The sequence below is a fragment of the Rhamphochromis longiceps genome, linkage group LG23, assembly GCF_057381845.1.
Source record: "Rhamphochromis longiceps isolate RC_006_pf linkage group LG23, R_longiceps_female_GT1.1, whole genome shotgun sequence".
NCBI classification, from domain to species: Eukaryota; Metazoa; Chordata; class Actinopteri; order Cichliformes; family Cichlidae; genus Rhamphochromis; species Rhamphochromis longiceps.
Window position 1 is genome coordinate 32,290,835 of NC_140578.1, and position 23,168 is coordinate 32,314,002.

General features: G+C 40.0%; 1 protein-coding gene across 1 annotated transcript in view; it reads right to left on the minus strand.

Moving 5' to 3' along the window:
- LOC146642385 (bone morphogenetic protein receptor type-2-like) overlaps positions 1–18,700 on the minus strand; it is a 40,135-nt gene extending 21,435 nt beyond the window's left edge. Inside the window, exons 1-3 of the mRNA XM_085398345.1 lie at positions 17,820–18,700; positions 4,012–4,197; positions 1,801–1,980 (exon numbers count right to left, since the gene is read on the minus strand). Of these exons, the coding sequence (XP_085254471.1) occupies positions 1,801–1,980; positions 4,012–4,197; positions 17,820–17,898 (445 nt within the window). The 5' untranslated portion in view covers positions 17,899–18,700. The remainder of the gene's footprint in view (positions 1–1,800; positions 1,981–4,011; positions 4,198–17,819) is intronic.
- Positions 18,701–23,168: the final 4,468 nt, after the last annotated feature.

Here is a 23,168-nt window from a genome sequence, read left to right on the forward strand (position 1 = left end):
TTTTTTTTAAACTCTCTTTTCAACCAACGGCAGTCACTCTCTCCTCTCCAAATAACTTCTGCTTAGCTTTCCGAGCTTCCCTCGGGTCCTCTTAATCAGCGGTCTCCAACCTTTTTTGCGCCACGGACGGTTTATGCCCGACAATATTTTCACGGACCGGCCTTTAAGGTGTCGCGGATAAATTAGGGAGGGGCTAATAATCGGCTCAGTCATTTTTAATGATCGTTGAAAGCCCAGATCGTAATCGTGATTAAAATTCGATTAATTGAGCAGCCCTAGTTCCAGACAAGCAGTTGCTGGCCATCCAACCAGACAGAGTAGTGGTTATCAGCACAAGACTGCAGTTATCATAGATGTGACAATCCCAGCAGACAGAAAAACAGAGAAGTACCAGGAACTTGAGAAAAAACTGGAGCAGAAGTGGAAGCCAAAGGGCAAAGTGGTGCCTGTGATAATAGCAGCATTAGCAGCTGTAACCCCTAAACTGAAAGAGTGACTTCAGCAGATTCCATCACATCATCCAAAAAAAAAAACAAAAAAACAGTGCAGTCCAGGAAACAGCAAATTTGTGAACCCTCAAACTCCCAGGCCTGATAGAAGACCTGAGCTTGAGAAACACACACATGGCATACAACTAAACCCTGAATTGGGACCTCCTGTATCAATAAATGCGTACATTCTCTGTAAACTTCTAACTTCAGTAATTTTAAATAAAATGATGAATTCCGAAGCTTTACTTAAATTTCTGTACCTACAAGTTTCTTCACTACACGAATAGGCGTTAAGCCAATCGCCTGTTTTCTAACTCGTCTCAGTGCCTCTTACCTAGACCTTAATGTCACTCTTGAATCTTGGCCTAAGATCATTCAGACAGCCAACTGATTCAAACCATTTCCTACTTCTAACAACACAAGAGTACGTCTGCCCAGACATGCCGAGAAATAACACCGTACTGAAAACGGAAACAGGATTTAGAGTTACAATACAACACAAACTTGAGTTTCCAGCAGCATCAATTTTTTCCCCTACAATTTCTTTTCTTTGTCATCTGTCTACACAGTTGAACAGTCACCGGCACACCCACAGACAGACGGATAAAGCAGACGCCATGTAATCCGTGGAATGCAGAGAGACGACATGGATGGTAGGAAGCGTGTTTGTGTGTAGGCAAGGGAGATGACAAGCTGCTGTTGCCACCGCCCCCACCTCATGCTCTTTCATTCACGGGTCAACCTTGAGAAGAATTAACAATTAACAATTTATCTGTTTGCTTTGTCTGACACCTTTCACAGTATTCAGTCACGACTTAAACCGAATCCCCTATCAACCACTGTCATGGTCCTTTAGGGGTTATAATCTACACGGCTCCTAAGAGTGGATGTGGACAATACTATAATGTCATTTGTTGTATCCAGTTCTTCATCTTTCTGATCCACCGTTGTCCAGGTTTTCTAACTGGTGACAATTGGAAAGGTCATCTCAAAGTCCCTGTTGCTAAATGATATAGCAGACTAGCAAAGGGGGCTAGAGAGAGCAATAAGTAGGTGTAGCTATGGCAGCCCTTTTTTGTCTATCTAGGACTAAAAAAAGTCAATGTAACAATTAATAAAACCATAAATTTGGATCAGATCTGACTTTAGGTCAACTAATTTGCATTCACTGGCTAGAGGAAGACAAGACCTTTGGCTTGAAATTCACAACACTGACAGCATGTTTAGTATTCAATTTTATCTTCTGTAATCTCTCACAGGTGGCTGGGCGTGAGGCTAAAAGGTAACGGGGGTAAGAGAGTGTTCTTACGTATGGGTTGCGCAGTGGTGGGGCTTGGCAGCGGGAAGTCCTCTGTGAAGTTCACATTGCACATGTCACTGCCACAGCAGCAGAAGTGGTAAGTTCCATTCTGTATCTGTGGAGGCAAGTTGGTAACCACACAGCGGTCATCTCGGCATGCCTGGTTGTCGCCTAGGTGAGTCCAGCAACCTGAAGAAGGGTAAAAAAAAAAAAAAAAAAATGTTGGAGAAACCCTGCCCAAAAAACGTATTAACCCCTCAGTTTTAAAATAACAGTTATTGAATGTGACAGCACAATTGGGTCAGATATAGTGAAAGTAAAAACTAATTTCAGGGCTCTAGAGTGCGACCAATTTGGTCACAAATGCGACCAAATTTTTCAGTGGTGCGACTAAAAAAAAAAAATTTGGTTGGACCTGTGCGACCAAATGTTTGGGTAGCAAAAAAAAAGAAAAAAAAAAAAAAAAAAAATCTGCAACCTTCCCTGTGGTCAACAACAGACACATTTTGCCCCTATTGTGGACTAAACCAATCAGAGCTAGTAAGGGGCTTTCACTGTTTCACTAAATAAAAAGCATCTTAAAAACATGATTATAGATAAAAGAAAAACTGTGATTTTATGAAACAGATAACAAAGTTCTGTGTCTATTTCATACTATATACTTTTGACTATGCCCTTGGATGAAGGCATTTGACAATGTGTATGTACAAAGGAGTGCTGAAGTGGACATTCAAAATAGCTCTTTTTGAGTCTATTCTAGGAAACCATTTCAATGTAAAAATTGAGCTTACAGCTCTTTTCAACTCTTTCAGATAACTTGAAACATTCATATGAATTTTCAAGTAGTGTGGTAGAGGTCAGCTTCTGTCACAAAGAATTTTTCCAGCCAAGATTGAGACACAAATGAAATATGCGTAAGGAGCCTTTTATTTCACTTTTTCTTAAATAATATTTCAGTCTAATATGTCACAAAACAGATAAAGATTCAAACATTTGTCTCTCAAACAGACAAACACCCCCAATTATTTAATTTAATATAATGTAAAGGAAAGCAGCAGATTACGACTTTTAAAGGGCCTCCAACAAGAAGATTTCTGCGTATGAACCATTAACATTTTTATTTACATCTTGAGCAAATGATTTGAACAGTTGATGATGACTGAAAAAACAAAAATGGAGGATTTGTAATTTTTCTTACTGCATTCTGGTTAAAATTGTGTCCCAATTTATGGGTTTTTGAAACAATTTATGGAGAAAATGTCTTTAAAATGCAAATGAAAATATTGGGCACTGCATGACATTGAATACTAAAAAATACTGTGACAAATAAGACAATATAAATACAAGTCTCTCAGGCTTGTATTCGACCCACCCTTCTGTCTTCCTTTATGTGTTGTTTGAGGATGTAACCTTTCTGAACATCCAAGCGACAGCTTTATATGTCAACGATGAATTCATTCTTCTCCGCATTTAAAGCATATCGAACACAGATGTTTTGTCTTCTGGTTTTTGTGGCCCTAAATGTAGTCAATGGCTCCATATTGTAGTGACTTATACATTTGCCCACCAAGTGAAGAGTTGCTGGTTTGATTCCAACAACTCGTTGTGACTGTGTCAGGAAGGGAATTAGGCATAAAAACTAAATTAAACATATAAAGCTTCCTGCTGTACCAAACCCTTGTAGCAAGTCAGCATTTAAAACTCACAAACAACATATGCTCTCCTCACCTGCATGAGTAAAGCAGGACAGCATGTGTTTTTTTATGCATCCACTACATTAGTGAATCTCCTCTGTGGTTTTCCTGCTTTCCTCTAGCCTGGCAGATCCACGCGTACTTATATGATGCTATATGATGCTAAAAATCAAGTTGTAGGTGTATTATGAGCTGAACTGTTGCTAAGCCACAACGTATGGAGTACTTTCCACACAGACCTATACACAACAATTTTACTGAGTAATTAAAAACTGATGATATTAATTTTCTGTCAGCCCACTACTTTAATAATTACACAGTTTCATGCCGAGAACCTGGAATGATTAAAAATTCAACTGACATATACTAAGATTGATCAAGGATTGGGAAAATAACTAGCACCTGGTTTTCCCACTAGTGACAGCATATTTGTTGCAGTCACAAAGATTGTTTGAGCCAGAAAGGTTCTAAGCTTTTTGGCGACTTTTCACAATCTAACAAACAAACATTGTCACAGTGAAAATACCTTGCTTCACCAGGCGCACTTCTCCTGGAGGAGTTTTCTCCCACAGCCCAAAACAGTGTCTGCCTTTGGCACATCGGATAGTGGTATTCTCTGGGGAGACCCGGCCTTCATCCCCCGCCACTCGTTCCACCTCCCATTGCTGCTGCTGGTCTGTGAAGGCACATTCCCTCACCTCACCCTGCGCCGCTGTGAAGAGATAGAGAGCAAAGATGTATGTTATGTAAAAGAAAAGAAAAAAGAAAATTATTATTTTATATACATTTAGAGAGAGAGATATTTTTGTGTGTGTTTACGTGTGTGTTATAGGAGCTATAGAGGTAGGCACTGGAAAGATCCAAATATATATATTTTAGGGGTGCAACGATATTCGTATCGATATTGAACCGTTCGATACAGTGCTTTCGGTTCGGTATGCATATGTATCGAACAATACAAAATTTGAAATTTATTTTATCAACTTTCCTTCTGACGATGCTGTCTGTGTTGAGCGTTCGTGAATCTGCGTTCGACTACTCCACCTAGGCTGCACTGTCGAGCGCAGATCCACTGAGCGCTCAACACAGACAGCATCGTCAGAAGGAAGAGTGCAGGGCAAGCTAGCGAGACAGAAGTTAAGCTCTCCTTGCAACATGGCAAATTGAACCTCCCCCACCCTCATTCAGATCTGGCGTTTGGAATTATTTTGGTTTTCATGCGATGTATGACCCTGAAGGTAAGCGCGTCATGGACTAAAGTATGTTGGATGTGCCACGCAATGCTCAATTACACGGGTGGGAATTAGTGTGTTAGCGCAGTTAGCTCGTTAACGTGTTGGCCGTCTAGCCCCATGCACGGGGCGATCAGGGGTAGCTCGTTAACGGAGATTTGCCGTGTTGTGGCGTTAAGGTCATTTCAACGAGATTAACCTGAAAGCACTAGTGGGAACACAACGAATATGACTGCACATTTACGCCGACATCATCCTAGTGCAAAGACAAGTGGAAGCAGACAAAAACAACAAGCAAGCATGCTACAAACTTTACCAGAGTCATTTAGACAGCCTTTAGCACATGATTCTCCTCATGGGGACCTGATATGTTTAATATGCTGCTGAGAATATAGCCCAGAAGAAGCGTATAGTATAGCTTTTATTTTTTGAAAGAGCCATTTCTCTGTAATAAACTCTCTTTTCCAAAGATGAGTGATTCCTCAATCAGATACAGGGCTCGCAATACGGGCTAGCGATTTTTCCAGTCGGGCTACCAAAATCTCTCTCTGCCCTGCCCGTCGGGCTATCGCAGGAAGGAAAAATATATGTCAATGCTTTTGCATTCTTTCGGAAATGTAGCTGGGCAATTATGTCATTGGCATCGGTGAGCCACTGTCAATATGTGACATAATGAAATCCAATTGAATTTGTGCTTGTTTTTTGCTTTCACTTTGCAATCACGTGAACTGTGTATAGAGAGCGACAGCACTGATTGGTGAGTGATGATAATTTGTGCACCAATTCCTCTGACATCGTCTTATTAATCGTTAGCTTACTACGCAAACATGACAAGTGAAATCTCCGGCAGCAAGCTTAAACATGTGAGAGGTTAATCGTGCAGAGAATCGCTGAGCGTTATGTGAGTGCGTGTGTAAAAGCAGCAGGATATATATTTTAGTTCAGCTGAGCCAAATAAGACAGGTCAGGGTGAAGAAGTGACAGCCAAAGAAAAGCTTACCACAAAACAGAAAAGTTATGATGAATCAGACTATAAGGCAAAAAGTGCAGCTTTATGGTTTCATGGACAAAAGAATTTCTGTGGCTGCGATATGACGAGCTAAATAACCAGGGCTGCACATAAGTGGTCCACAGGTGCGCATTCGCTGTCAAAATAAAAAAACGTGCACAAGGGTTAGGGTTAGGGTTAAATTTAAAAACTGACGGCATATTGTTCAATTTGTCTTTTGTAAAAATGGATGCAGAAACTTTGATAAAAATATCTGAGGAAAAAAAAAAACTGTACTTTTGAGTTAAAATATATATTTATAATAAATGACAAATTAAAAAGGCATGAACATTTTTTTGTATCGAAAAAGTATCGAACCGAATATATAAAAAATTATCGAATATATATATATATATATATATATATATATATATATATATATATACACACACACACACACATATATAAAGTCTTCCCACAAAGACAACTGGTTCTCTCAAGCAGAAGATTAATACAAATACCAATTTCAACTCTAGCCTGAAGGACATAACACATTCCCATACAGAGGAGTATGTGAGGATTGGAGCTAAAGGGTTCCAAATGGCACCAATTAAAAAACATCAATAAAAAGATGAGTAATAACAGCAGTGTCTAGAAGACCAGAGTTTAAGCAGCTCAGTGTGCATGGTTAAGTTCCAACCTTGTTCCTAAATAATAAAACAATTTTATAGGTCGTATTACATAAAATCAGAATAAACCTTGAATCTAATGTAATATTGTTGATTTTTGTGTAAGAAGTCAGAAAGTGTCCGTTCTCCTTTTTTCGTGTGCAGTGAATGTCTGGAAAACTGTGTGCTATGCCAGCAAGAAATGTGTGCACAGGATGCTTCCGTGGGTAATTTCAGATAAGGGAGACATAATATGCTACTTAGTTTCCTTTACTCCCAGCTCCTCCCTTTCCTGCATCTGAGGGTGTGGGGGGCTGAAAACTGTTTAAAGGGGCGGACAAAGGAAAGTGGCTGTGCTCAGTCCAAGGTCAAGCTAGCTTGTGTGGGCAGAGGGTGACATGATGGAGTGGTAGCTCTGCTGGGCATGAAGCCAACTCTCCTCCGCTGCTCCCATCATCTGATAAAGCTATCAACCCTGGTCTACTGTGGGCCTCGGCGACCCTCAACCTGTGGGCTCCTCACTGCCTTCTGTTCTGTGGGTTGCATGCTTTGTAAAGCGGGAAAGGAGTTCAAACTCAGTTATAACTATGTTGAAGAATTTTCATTTTCATGAGGAAATGGCTGACGGCTCTGCCGGGGTTAGCCGGTAAAATTCTAGCAGGGTGTTGCATTCTGATTACTAAATAGTACACACACTAACATCTTATCATACATACGGCTTCATATTGTTTCTATTCCACCAAGCTAAAATATGACAAATAAATGCTGCACGGTTGACAATGGGCACAGAAAGTCTTCTGATGCAGCTGTATTTTCATTTTTCTTTACTTTGAAGATTTGAAAAATAACTGATCTCTCTAGTCACATTTTTTCTTATTGAATAACGTCGGTGAAATCTCAGTGTCTGAATAGAGCTTTTGTGCGTTTCTTACATTTTCTCCCTGTTGAAAACATTTTGCAATTCCAAGGTGTTTTGATATTGAAAGAGACAGACAAACACTTTTTCTGACCAAGAACTTGGAAATCAGGTATACTATTTAAAATACTTTTTTAGAAAGGATCATCAATACAAAACACTTCAAAATAACTTCTATAAAAGACTGTTCTACTGTTCATGGCAAAAGAAATGATCCTGCCCAACATTTGTTCCAACGGTGAGTCAGCAAACTTTTTGCCAAAACCTCCACTTCAAGCATGATTGTTCAATTGCAGCACAGCCCCCACGACTAACTTTGGTAGCTATTTGAAGCGTTGAATTTATCCACATGTTGCAGCAGAAAGTACCAAGAGCAGCATGTTAGGAGGAAGGCAGCAGCTCCAGTGCTTCATCATCACATCCTGCAAAGGATGTGCTCAGAAACAGTATTAAACCGTAGGTCACCCACATTTAAGCAGTGTATTTTTATGCTACAGGCTTTCTTTTCGAGAGTACGGCATGACTGAAACATAACCATTGTGAAATCTTTTGACAAAACTGATTAGTATGGGCTGTGTAGTCATGCCATACCCAGTATTGTGAACACATGGATAGCAGAGAACCTCCCAGCTTCTCACTGGGACTCCTCTGACCGTAATTTAATTTGAAAACAACAGCTATTATTGCACCTCTTCACTGTCTTTTACTCATATCTCACACCACTTTTGTTTATAAATACAAGATTGCTGTCCACCATATGCATATGATGATGTATTTTCAACCTCTTATTTATCATTTATAATTTTCGTTGGCCTTTTCCCTTTTATCATTTAATAGCCACTTCTAAAAAGGCGGAAGGGAAGGCTAAACATGTATAGATTTAATCAGCAATCATCTTTTCTTTTGTCATTTTCTATCATTTGTCAGCACTCAAATTCAGCAATAAGACTGGTATAGATGGTGGAAGTCAGAACAACTCTAGTACAAAGAGGAGAAACATAAAGGGACAACAGAAGGAAGTGCAGAGCCTGTGACAACACCCACAAACAGTTAAACACTCTTGTATGCCTGGCTTGGTAGAAATAAAATAAAAATAGTAGTGCATACAAAAATTATTTAGTAATACTTCTATTAGTATTTAAAGTCATGACATGAACCCTTTTCATAAAGCTTAATCTACAAGAGCGTTGAGGTATAAAAACAAATAAAAGCCCTCATCCTGTCAAGCAACGTGCCCACAGTCCCCAAACCCTTCACTCCCACCCAATCTAAACACATGATTGCCTGTCTGGCTAAAATATCATTATACCACACTGACTGACCTGCAACACATTGAGTAGTTCCATTCTGTTTGTGTGGCTGCACATAACAAGCGTGCACAAGATTAACAGAGAACACGGGTCACACGGCAACTTCTTTAGCATCTACTCACATCTAAATCTTTACAGGAAAAGACATTCATTGTCTGAAATGTATTTATTGAATTTAGTAGCTCAATATACAAAAGTAGACTGAGAAGGAAGACAGTGGAGCATGGAATGAAGCCAAGTGACCCAGGCTTTACTCATTTGCAGTCTGAGCCATGGGAACAGTCCAGTAATCACTTTTCATTGGATTGCCTGCAACTCTACTTGACTTGGGTTCTGTGTTTTTTCCTTCTCCATTTATGATTGGTCATGGAAGGCTCTGTACCTGGGTGCTGTGGGTCAGATGCAGGCAAGGCCAGTGGACCGAGGAGGAGAGAGGGGAGGAGAGAGGGGGTAGTCATATCAGAAGGCTTCAGAGTAGTTTACTGCTCTGTGCCTCTTCATTGGATGGTGGCGGGCACTGCTGAGTGTTTACCCATGGCCCAGTTATTTGCTAATCTCTCTCCACCTCCCCCAGCTGGCCTTCAGTGCACCCTCCCACTCCTGTGGACTACCCCCTTCCCCTACTAAAAAAACAACAGCGATCTAATCTGGCTCTCTCTCCCTCTCTCAGTGCTGCCAAGGCCCATAGCACCAATGCAAGAGACGGCAGTCTGAGACTTGATTAAAAGTCACCCAGTGCATGGATGTGTTGGCTGTTTTTTCTCCACACATTCAAGATTAGAGACACAGGGTGGAAAAGGAAAGGAGGGAAAAAACAGAGCAGGGCTTTTTGACTAAAGGCTGAAATGTGCTTGGTGCATCATGCACACACCATCATCTCTGCTGGCACGCGATCACGGTCTACTCCAGGATGCGAGATGTGCTCTCTTGCTTTGCTTTTTATGTGGAGCTGAAAGTATGCTGCACATAGAAATTTTAAACAGAGCTGATTCTGACTCAAACAAATATATTCCAACACCTGTACTACTAAAACACACTCATTTCCTTCTAGTGTTTACGTTTTCATTTCACATCTCAACACAACACAAATATGCTGAAAATGCAGAGGGGCATTATCTTTGCCCAGGAGCACGGTGTTTTCAGTGTCACAAGAGCTCAAGCTGCTGCACGCCGACAGCCATTAAAACACTAGTGTCTCTAAATTATATTGTTATTTGGGTGCATGCTTGCTGCTGAAGTATGATGGACAGGAATTTAAGGTATTTTCTGACACTCCCAATTTTTCAAGTCCCCTGGCTGAGTTTTAAGATGCTGGAGATGTGGGGTGAGGAGAGTGGGCTTTAATCTGTCCCATCTGTTGCCTCAGGGACTGCCCCCCCCCAAAAAACAAAAAAAACAAAAAACCAAACCACCACTCAGTCTGTATCTGTCTGGGTCTGGTACAGTTATGCTAATCCTGTGGCTTGTACTGCCCCTCAAAGCTTAAAGGCCTTCGTTACAGACCACCATGTATTTATACTAAAACCCAACCCCCCACCCTCTTTCTATATTTAAAACTTTCTCAAATATTTCATGAAAACACAGATGAGAACTAGACCGAAGAGGTGTTTATTATCATTTTGCGAGTATAGGATAATCTCAGATTTATGGATAAGCTCTCATTTTAGGCTGTGTCTGAATTTAGTCTGTGTTTATAACACATATTTTCTCGTTGAATAAATGAACAAGTACAGGCTTGACGGGCTACATAATAGCTTGACTGGTTGATTTCCCCTACACATCCACCCACTCTACCAGAGGACTGTGGCTGTCTGATATGGTGGATTTTTCACCTGTTCTCTAAGATTTAACACGTGCTGTAATGTTCTGCACAACTAAAATCTCAGCTCAATAAAAAGATCTGAAACAATTAGGTCACAGAAAGAATGGAAGCCAATGACTCTGGTAGTTAATTTATTATGCTGCTACCATGCAAAGAGCGGACAGTCATCGCTAGTTTAAGCTACAATAAGTCATATTTTCTGCCATTTTGAAATATATTTGGTACTGTATTTTAAAGTGGTTTGAACTCAGGGCTGATAAAGAATGTTATATGCATATGTTCTTGGTTTCCTGAGTTGCCCTTTACTGTGATTCGCATCAGTGCTGTACCAGCTAAATGGTATTGTGAAAACTAGTTTAGAAACTACAAAAGTTTTTTTTTGTTTTTCCCAGCGGCATCAATTATTCCTATCAACACTGTTTTGCAGAGAGGTGGTCTCTGGTTAGCGCTGGGTAGCTAGCAGAGATGTTCCAAATGTAAGTAGCAAAGAAAGTATCACAGTAAAGTAAAACACTAGATTCCTCTCTACTCAAGTTGGAACAGCATAACTGATCCTCCTCTATGATGACAAGCATTCCCAGTGTCCTACTTACAACTAAAATGTTTGAATAACACACTTCTAGAGAATCCTTAGGCTAAGCTAAGGTTGTCATCAAGAGGCCTGCTACCACAGCCAATGCTACAATCTATCTCTACAAATCAAATTAGGGCTGCTCGATTATGGCAAAAATGATAATCACGATTATTTTCACTAAAATTGAGATCTCGATTATTTGACGATATTTATTTAACCCTTTAAGACCTACTATAGAACCAAGTCCGCCAGAGCTTATATTATTTTTTTACATGTTGTAGTGCCATTTGTGGGAGCATTTCAAGTTGCTATACAACTGTTATAGCCCATATTTTAATAATATGTATGCATTAAGTCCATAGTAATTACATTAATTGCAAAAAAGTGCAATAAACTACAAAAAAATTGAAAATCGTTTTTGTTTTTTTTACATATATTTCTACTTGGAGAAATTTAAGAGGTTTATCCCTCAAAACTTTAAATACAAAAAAGTTGCAAAAAATAGTTTACAACAACAGGAAATTTATTTTGAGTGTCTTCATAGTTTTATTTTGGAGATACACCAATTTTTATATACTGCAGGAAAAACGAAAAAACAATCCTATGATGCAAATTTGCTAAGAAAACAGCATGTGCATCAAAATAAACTATTTCCAGCAGTGCAATTCGAGTTCTAAGCATCCCAGAAACTATTCAGAAAAGTCTAACATGACCAGTATAGGTTTTTAAGGCCTACAAGTAAAAAACTACATTTTCCGCGAAAATGACGTCACTTCCGGTTTCGGGCAGGAAATGGCGGACATGCGATCGTTCACGCTGACGTCTGTTTCATTGTGGGAAGTGTTACGAACAGCTGATCAGATCAGCAAAGCGTGTTTCTGGAATATTATGTTTTTGTTCCTGCAAGCGCTTTTTATGCAATTTTTGCAAAGCTTTATGTGGAACGAAACCGTGACCGAGGACAAGCTGATGGCATAAGATGTAAGTTTCATATGCAAAAAAAATTATTGCGCTAGCTTACATGGTTCCGGTTCTACAGGGATTTAAAAATAGTTATGCAAAACGGAGCATGCTGCTTTGACCGGCTTTAAAGGGTTAACAATGACTTTAAAAAATAATATAAAATAGTGTGCAACACCACTGAAGCTTTTTTTAACCTCTCTTTTCAACCAAAAGGCAGTCACTCTCTCCTCTCCAAATAACTTCTGCTTAGCTTTCCGAGTTTCCCTCGGGTCCTCTTAATCAGCGGTCTCCAACCTTTTTTGCGCCACGGACCGGTTTATGCCCGACAATATTTTCACGGACCGGGAGGGGCTAATAATCGGCTCAGTCCTTTTTAATGATCGTTGAAAGCCCAGATCGTAATCGTGATTAAAATTCGATTAATTGAGCAGCCCTAAATCAAATAATTGGCTATAAATCAAGTGACTAATAGCTTAGGACTAGCTAATGTCCTTTGTTATCCTAGGGGCTAAAGGTAGCAAGATAATACCCAATAACAGTAGTTGGAAAACAATTCAACTAATATATTTAAGACATACTCTTTAGTTGAAAAAAATAAAATAAATAAAGGAAGACGAAAAAAATAATAAAGAAGTGGAAACAACACTCAATCTCACAGTAAATAAAGGTAAGTTATGATACCATCGCTGTCATTTGTATTATCTGGGGGGGTTTTCATGTAAGAAGAGGCAGTGCACATGAATGACTACGACCACTTAAGCCATCATGTGACAGGCTTTGTCTATAGTCCCAGCCAGGTAACTTCATTAACTTTTTACCCCACAAAAATGCTGAATGCTTGTTGGAAATGTAAAGAATGTTTCATACTTTTGAATTTTCGACTTAAAAAAATTAAGGTAATCACATTTTTTCAATTATCCATCAGGTTAATTAATACTGTTAAACTCTGCCATCAATAATACAGCAACCATGCTTTGGAAAGTGTGATATTTCATATAAAAATAAAAAGTCAAGGTGAACAAAATCAAGATTTTATACAGGTTTTAAAACATTACTACCAGCTGAATTCCAATATTAATCCAATATCAGGTGCTTTATCTGATCACCTGGCCTGCTTCATTTCTGCTGCCTTTTTCCCTTACTTTTGTTAAATGCACATCTGGTCTAACTTCCTACCAAATGTTAATTTTAAGTAGGGCTGCTCAATTAATCGAATTTTAATCACGATTACGATCTGGGCTTTCAACGATCATTAAAAATGACTGAGCCGATTATTAGCCCCTCCCTAATTTATCCGCGACACCTTAAAGGCCGGTCCGTGAAAATATTGTCGGGCATAAACCGGTCCGTGGCGCAAAAAAGGTTGGAGACCGCTGATTAAGAGGACCCGAGGGAAACTCGGAAAGCTAAGCAGAAGTTATTTGGAGAGGAGAGAGTGACTGCCTTTTGGTTGAAAAGAGAGGTTAAAAAAAGCTTCAGTGGTGTTGCACACTATTTTATATTATTTTTTAAAGTCATTGTTAACCCTTTAAAGCCGGTCAAAGCAGCATGCTCCGTTTTGCATAACTATTTTTAAATCCCTGTAGAACCGGAACCATGTAAGCTAGCGCAATAATTTTTTTTGCATATGAAACTTACATCTTATGCCATCAGCTTGTCCTCGGTCACGGTTTCGTTCCACATATAGCTTTGCAAAAATTGCATAAAAAGCGCTTGCAGGAACAAAAACATAATATTCCAGAAACACGCTTTGCCATTCCTATCAGCTGTTCGTAACACTTCCCACAGTGAAATGATGCACCTGCTGTTTTCTTTGCAAATTTGCATCATAGGATTGTTTTTTGTTTTTCCTGCAGTATATAAAAATTGCTGTATCTCCGAAATAAAACTATGAAGACACTCAAAATAAATTTCCTGTGGTGGGAAACTATTTTTTGCAACTTTATTGTATTTAAAGTTTTGAGGGATAAACCTCTTAAATTTCTCCAAGTAGAAATATATGTAAAAAAAACCAAAAACGATTTTCAATTTTTTTGTAGTTTATTGCACTTTTTTGCAATTTATGTAATTACTATGGACTTAATGCATACATATTATTAAAATATGGGCTATAACAGTTGTATTGATGTATAGCAACTTGAAATGCTCCCACAAATGGCACTACAACATGTAAAAAAATAATATAAGCTCTGGTGGACTTGGTTCTATAGTAGGTCTTAAAGGGTTAAATAAATATCGTCAAATAATCGTGATCTCAATTTCAGTGAAAATAATCGTGATTATCATTTTTGCCATAATCGAGCAGCCCTAATTTTAAGGAACATAATAACTGCACTTCATTCTGTTGCAGCTATCACTGTAAGTCAATGTGGACATGAGGAATACTGACGTCTGAGGATTTAAAACCTACAAAGAGGAGGATACACATTTGCAGCAAATTCCACATAAGTGGCAGTTAACAGATTGCCTTCTTTTTAAACCTTCTGTTCATGTAAGTACGCACGAACCCAAGCAGAACTGTTAATCCACACACTGAACAACACTTTTTGCACACTCTAGATGTATTGTCTGCACTGGTCAAGGAAAATGCCTCGTACTAATCATAGGCTGTCACTCTGAGTTACCATCTCAAGGTTGCACCTTTTGTTTTCTAAAGCATCCGCTAATTTCTCCTTTTTGCCAAATCGGAAGCATGTTAAACACTGCTCTATTGTATCTCTTGCTGCTTTTACCTCCGCCCAGAACTTAAACCAGTGGTACTGGAAGAGAGACACATTGATTTTTTTCAGCTAATAGAGTACAACGCTGGCTGTATTAGAGATCAAATGACCTCCCACCTCCTGCCCATTCCAGCATCCATTGGTCTGTTTCTATCTGCAGTCAGTATCACATCTTAAAAAATAATGACGAGGACCAACCAAAATATCATGGAATCAAAGTGAGGCCAGTGCTTTTCTCCAGCCTAAGCTTTTAATTTGCACTGTTCCAGTTATGTAAATATTATTTCTGCTTCTACGTGGCTGATATTTTAGCATTTCATGAGTGACTGTCCTCCTGTTTACTATCCTTCTGCTTCTCAGGATGTACGGCATCACATCCTGAGAGCTTAATGCACACTCAGCAGTGTAGGGTGAGGGCCAAAGTGGACACAGCTTGGTAATTTGAGCTTGTGGGCTTTGGGTAATTTTTTCACACTGCTGACACTGAGTAAAGACAGTTAAATCATTCCTAAAGCTTGGTTTGATTATATTAGTGTGCATCATAATAAGCCACTATTTGGATTACTAATTCTCCCAAAAAGCTTTCAACGAACAAAAGATAAGCAGAAACTATTTTTGAGAACATTTAACTGTCCTAAAAATATTTGATAGGTGCAGCCTGTAACTCAGGGAAAGTACTCTCTGTGCCATCTTCGCCACCTCTCTGCCACCAAGACAAATTCCTCAAATTTTATTGAGAGTGATATTTAAATAATTCTGATCCATCCTCTTCTACATGTTTTCCAACCAAACTTGCATTTTAAAAGAATGAGCAAATCAAAGGATCCACAGCAGTTTACACCTGGCTAAAAGAATTCCATGGCCTACAATGTGGGCCAGGACGCACATCTAACAACCACACCACAGTCCAACAGGAGTCTGTAATCTTGAGCCACTAACTTCACTTTCTGTTGAGCCACTGATGTGGCCAAGCTGACAGATTCAAGAGACCTGCCGTGGCCTTGCAAGGCTAGAGAGGGGCGACCAGGCTAGGGAACAGTAGGTCTGTCAACGCCACAGTATGGGGCCCTCGAGACAATGTCTTTAGGTTTGGGCAAGCGGAGCAAATGAGCAGGCCTTTTATTCTATAGTATATTGGTGCTACTATAATCCTCTTTGGACCCCCAAATCTCCAGCTTACCTGGTAGAAGACTAAGTTTTTGGCTGTGGTGAAAAATTTTTATATTTTTAAATTGTCACACAGGTTTTCAGCATGAATATGCTACAACTTAGGCCTTACTTGGAAAGAATTCTCTGTAAATAAAAGCCCTGTTACAAAGAAAGCCTGTGGTCGCACTGCAGGTATGGTGTGCAAGTTTCTGCCATGTTTGAAACGGTTTCTACATGACATATTGGAGCAGCAGGCATACACCTACACCCACATCCACATACTGACGAGTCACCATGGACAGTCAGCGAAAGGACGACCCAGGCCAAGCTGCAAACAGGTTAAACACATGGCAGCAGAGGGAATTCAGACATGAACAGAGGTAACAGAAAAGTCATGAAAAGGGGACAACAGGAGGAGGAAGAAAAAAAAAAAAAAAAAAAAAAAAAAAAAAAAAAAGCAAGACGTTTAGTCAGAGAGATGACTAACACTTCTGCCAGATATACAGCCCTGTGCTGCTTCTCATCTTTATCGTTCCAAGGATGACCTCAAGATCGGTACACCGGGATGTGTCTGCTTTGCATTCATAAAGCAACAGCATAGAGAGCAAGCAGTTTGTCTTCTTTCTCTCTGACTGCTGTCCTAATTAATTTTGCACAGTCCAACGATTTGGATTTATTGGTCGTTTACACCACACATACACACATAAGCGTCAATTAATTGCCCTTGTGTTGATTACTGAAGTAATATGTCAATCTTCTGACAGTCGGCGCAAGTAAGCCACACTCATGAAGGTAAAGTATTAATTAAATATCAAATGACATCACCACAATTTACATTTTGCTTTTTGTTTGTCTTCTTTTTTTAAAGCACCTCTGTAAATGATTTTAGCCACAACCTGAAAGGTTCCCTCTTCAAGAAATGTTTGTCTATTGAATCATGCTTTTTCTCCACTAGATAGGTACAAACCCGAGTCAATAGGTCTCACAATAGGTTAAAAAAGCAGACTTCAATGTCATGTTATAAAACCACCTTGTCTGTTAAATACACATCTAAATGCAAATAGGGCACCATCCGCAGGCAGCTTTAAAATATGAACACAGTCACACAGTGTATTCCAATTTTGCTAAATGCATTCTTATACTTTCCTATGCAACAGCAGTTTTAAATGTGGGTTTCTGATAATAACCTGTCTATGAATGGATGGAGGAGCCTAGGCAATAACACACACTCACAGAAATAATAATACATTATTAAGAAGCACACACATTCACACCCACGCACTGGGATGGGCAAACCAGGCAACACAAACCCCCCTATTTTCAAACATGGTGCCAGAGCCTGAGCACAATCTTGAACTTCACCAAAAGCACCCATCTTTTAAAATACCTTCCCACACATTCCACCTGCTCCCTCTTCTCTCCTCCTTTCCCTGCATACACTGCTCCACTATCTCTGTGCAGCTCTGCTACTATCTTATCACACTCAAGGTCTCACAGAAGCCTGGCTTCAGCCCAAAGTCTTGAACAGGGGGCACAACTTGGCAGACAATGGCTGCAGTATGTTTGGCAGTGTTTTTCTAAGCACTTTTGTACACCCAATGATTAAAATAAGCAAGGGGTGAATTTGCTGCTGTGTTTAAGAGAAGATATCTATGATGTTTTATTACATTCAATGATATGAGTGATATAGAAGACTCCAGAAAAGACCTAACCAGACAAGATGCGGGGGAAGAAAAAACAAACAGATGAGGCAGACGCACACAAACACAGGGAGCAACAAATGTCTTTCGGATTTTTTTAACCACAGCCAAAACACACACACACACAAATAAATAAATACAATTAACAAAAAACGAAAATCGTTTTATATTCAAACATCTGCACCATGGCGAAGGTATAGAAAGAAGCAGAAACCAACAGGAAAGCATTAAATATTAATGAGGAGCACATTTTCTCTCAAACCAAAAATCAATTTACCCGTAACACACTCACCAGCCACTGAAGTCAGGAAAATCGCCAAGCAAATTCCAAATTCAGCCAGCGACTTTATCGTGATTCGGCCCACAGCCATGACAGTCTTGACTGACTTTGGTCTCGTAGTTAGAGGTCCACCGAGTTTTCTTTTTACTTCTTCTGTAGTTCCCACTTTGTTTTCAGACCCTCTCCCTCACGTCATAACTTGAACTACTCTCACGGACATGGAATAATACATCGAGCAATTGTGCAAAAAAGTAACGCTGTTAGGTTGGGGTCGGTGATTTGTTCACGATCGTTAAGTGCAAATGAAAGTTAAGTTAGTCCCGTTTCCGACCCCAGCACAGCCTGGACAGACGAGCCGAGCGGCTAACTTGTTTGGCGGATCTGCCATCCACAACTAGCCAGCGAGGAACGTCCATATCTGCTAGCTAACATGCTAGCTGCCAGGGGTTACTGTCTGGTACTACAAAACTTAGGCAAAGAGGGTAAATACCACGAAAAATCAGGCACTCAGTTCTTTCGTCTAGATTTCAAACCATTCTCAGCTTTAACCCTTTATAAAAATGTCCAGTCGTCGACACTTACAGCTATAAATTCGGCATTTAAAGATTAGCCACTTAGCCCGGATAGGTCGCAAGCTGACTGCTAACCGACGCTAGCTTAATTCCAAGCCAGTTACTTCTCTGTCCCGTCTCATTTCTCGCGCTTCCTTGCAGAAGAAAACAAAATTCATAAATCAGTGGCGCCTATACTGAGCTTTTCTGGTGTGCGGTACACCGCGACTACTCCTCCGGCGCTGACAGATGGCGGCGGGAGGAGATGGATATCTCTCGTTCTGAACAGGGCGGCTGGGAACGCCTCGTTTGCAGGCTTGTCTGGACCGCTCGTCTCCGGTATCAGGTTGCTGTGGGTTGGTGTTGGGGGTGGAGGACAGAATTCCACCGCGGGAGGGGTGAGCCAGCGCCACTGTGCTGCAGACTATGGATACAACACCCTGAATCATGTGCTGCATTCAGGCTATCGATGGAACTGTCGAAACGTTAATTACTGTAAACACCGGCCTGACGTTAACATCTTATACCTCGAAAAATAGTCGCCAATGTTATACGCCAACGTTATAACACGGTTATAGTACAAAGCGATAGGTATTGATAAAAACAAATAAATAACTGCTGTTTGTTAAAAGATGATAACAATCAAACATGCTCAAATATAACGTAAAAGTAAAGTAAAATTTTATTTATATAGCACCTCTCAAGATAAAAATCACAAAGTGCTTCACAGAAACTAAAACCTAAAAATAAAAATCAACCAAAAGCAAGTTTAAAAAGATGAGTGTTTAGCTGTTTTTTAAAAGCGACCACGGAGTCCACAGATCTCAGGCTCAAAGGGAGAGAGTTCCACAATCCGGGGGCCAGTTACAAAAGCTTTGTCGCCTCTTGTTTTCAGCCTCGTGTGTTGGACAACCAGCAAGCCCTGGTCACATGACCTCAGGGACCTGCTGGGAATGTATGGATGTAAAAGTTCACTTATATATGTTGGTGCTTGTCTATGCAGAGCCCTGAAAGTCAAGGTCAAAACCTTAAAGTGGATTCTGAATTTAACGGGGAGCCAGTGCAGCTGAATCAGCAGGGGTGTGACATGGGAGTACTTGGAGGACTTGGTCAGAAGCTCTGCAGCAGCATTCTGAACAACTTGCAGATGCTCCAAAGAGGCATTACATAAACAAGTAAACAAAGAATTACAATAATCCAGACGAGATGAAACAAATGCATGAATGGCAACTTCCAATTCGGAGCGCGATACAATGGGACTCAGCTTAGCAATGTTTCTCAAGTGATAAAAACAGGAGCGAACCAGAGATTTTACATGGGCATCCAAAGTCAGAGCTGAGTCAATAATAACACCAAGGTTCCTGATAGACGGTTTGGCAAATGTAGCAAGTTGGACCCAAGTTTTCCATAACACTAGGTACAAAATTTTTAGGAGCACAAACAAGGACTTCAGTCTTCTCCTCATTTAGTTGAAGACAGTTTCCAGCCATCCAACCTCTAATGCACTTATGCAAAATCTGTAGCTTGGAAACATCATGGGGCTTAAAGGAGATATATAACTGAATATCATCTGCATAGCAGTGATACGAAATCTCAATAAGTGTTGAAGAGGAAGTAAATACAGCAAGAACAATAAAGGCCCCAAAACTGAACCTTGCGGCACACCATAGGCAAGAAAAGTAGAAGAGGAACTGTACTTACAGGTAGCCACAGAAAAGGATCATTCATGCAAATAGGATTCAAACCAGTCCAAAGCAGCCCCTGATATACCCACCCAGTGTCTCAGCCTATCTAGCAGAATATGATGTTCCACAGTATCAAAGGTAGAAGTCAGGTCCAACATCAACAGAACGGAGCATTCTCCTGCATCACATCTCATCAAAATGTCGTTGGAGACTCTAAGAAGTGTAGTTTAAGTAGAGTGACCTCTACGAAAGCCAGATTGGAATTTATCCAGAATGCTGTATTCATCTAGAACAGCTATAAGCTGCTTAGCCACAACCTTTTCTAAAATCTTAGCAATGAACGGTAATTTTGAAATTGGTCTGTAGCTACTAAGAAGAGAAGCTTAGTTTTTTTTTAACAGTGGGTGAATAACAGCATTCTTACAATAAACAGGGACCTGACCAGAAACCAGTGAGGTATTGATAATTGTGAGCACACAGGGACCAATAGACTGAAAGACATTTTTAAACAAAGATCTAGGTAAAATATCAAGAGAGCAGGACGAATTAACTAACTTGACCAGCTCTGGTAAGGACACAGGTAAAAATCTTTCTAAAATTACAGGCCTAGCTTGAGTTGGAGCAGACAAGAGAGACACAGAAGGAGAGATATTGTTCCTCACGTTACTGACTTTTTCAACGAAGAAAGAAAGAAATTTTTCACAATCTTCATTTGATATAATTGGGACAGCAGGTGGAGCAGGAGCAACAATATCACTAATGGTGTTGAATAGTACCTTGGGGTTACCTGCTCTTAGACACTAAGTCTGAGAAATAGGCAGCCCTCGCATCTCGAACTGAAGTGTTAAAAGAGACTAAAAGGTCTAAAAGAGACTAAAAGGCGGCTAAGCTGTCATCCCTGATGGACAACATCTCCCACCCCATGCAGCAGACTGTGACAGCACTGAGCAGCTCCTTCAGTGGGAGACTGCGGCACCCACGGTGTGGGACGGAGAGATTTCGCAGGTCTTTCCTCCCCACTGCTGTCAGACTCCATAATAAAGACTTTAACTGATCAAGCACACACATCCATACATATGCAATAATACTAAGTGCAATAATCCTTTCTGTCATCGTTGTATTTTTACTCAGTTGTATATAGTATTTGTATTTGTATTCTATTTTTATCTTATTGTATATTTATTTTATTTTATTCTACTGTATATAGTATTTTATTTTATTCTATTCTGTACAGTTGTGTACTGTATTTATTCTTATTGTATTCTAATTTTTGCCTCATAACTTTTGCACTGTCCACTTCCTGCTGTGACAAAACAAATTTCCCACGTGTGGGACTAATAAAGGTTATCTTATCTTATCTTATCTTTAAATGAAGGAGCTTGACATGCAAAAGCGTTTTCCTCCATAAACGCTCAACCTTACGGCAGCAACGCTTCAAGGAGCGAATGCTGTCATTAATCCAGGGAGACGATTTTGAAACCTGAGCTAGTCTAGTTTTGACAGGACAAACCACGTCTAAAATAGAAAGACAATGATTATTAAAAAGATTTGTTACAAAATGAACATCGTTATAAGGAGATAAAACTAAATTAAAGGCATCGGAAAATTTAACAGCAGTGGAGGAATTTAAGATGCGAGAGCTAACCACATGTCGAATAGGAGAGAGAGACAGATGAAAAGACAGGTTAAAAAGAATACAACGATGGTCCGAAATAAAAATGTCCTCAGTACAAATAAAATCAATGTTTAAACCTAAAGTAAAAACAAGGTCCAGTGTGTGTCCTTTGGTGTGTGTGGGACCAGACACATCCTGAGTAAAATGAAAAGAATCCATGACGCTAAGGAAACCTCTGGCAAAGAGGTCAGAGTATATATTAAAATCCCCGACTATGCTTCAAAGTCGAGGATAAAAAGTCACTGAACTCCTTTAAAACATACTGTTTAGGCCACACACTACAGCGCAGTAAAACGGATCTTTATTTCCAATTCTAACCAGCTGTAGTTCAAAGGATGACAAATGTCCGACAAACACCGCAGCGACACCTCCTCCTCGACCCGACGTCCGAGGCTGGCTGATGAAGGAGTACCCACTCGGGGAAAGTTCGATGAAGGATGAAAAGTCACCATCGCGCTGCCAGGTTTCAATTAGAAATAAGAAGTCCAGTTTCTTGGAAAGAATAAAATCGTTCAGCAAGAACGTTTTATTAGTCATTGATCGAGCGTTAATATATAATGTACTATTCCTGCATTTACCTACTTATACTTAGAATTTTCCAATTGTCATTTAAGGCATCGTTTGTTATTCAATCATTAGTGTTACTTTACTGCCTCTGTGTAGTGAATAAAACATTATAAGTGTTAAAGTACACTGTAATTATTCCAGCAGGTGGCAACGTTAGCCCGTGCCTATGACTAACCGGTGTGTGGTTTTCCCTCATCTAATCTCAAAAATCAAGTTTTCCTATATATATTTTCCTATATAGTCCTTTTATGAATATATAAAACAAATAACCCTAATTGCAATGGAAAACACTGAAGCTTTTAATATTGGAAAGAGACAGAAAACACTTAAACCTCACATCATCTATACCACGGAAAAACATTAGAACGTTTCCCGTTTCAAGGGTAGTTAATATGGGCCACAGCTCAACTCAAGGGCTCTGATTTCCGAGGCTCCCTTTTCACAGCGGGTAGCTCGTCGTGTTTAATTTTGTAGTTTTACAAATTTCCTTCCTGACTCAAGTCCACAGGCCATATGTATTTCCCACTGGAATCGAACCACCTGACAGCAGCTTTCACTATCGTATGAGGAAACAATTACACTATGGAGTCACAGAACTTGGCCAGATAGGCACATGATGGCTGAAAAAGCTCTGTCCTAATGACTAAAGGAGGCGTGTCTGTTTGCGAAAGGGACCTCGGCTGCCGGGACGAGACGCCGCAGGATTTTGGATGTTGCTCTCTGGTCGCTGTTGACTGGGGACGCAGTCGCCAGGTATCCTGGGCTACACTGTCCGCTAGCGTTAAGTTTACGAAAAGCATGACGACAGAATAAAACTGCACGATTCTGCGCTTAGGCAAGTCGGACATCCCGGAGCGCAGAGTATCTACGTTTTGCAGCGACA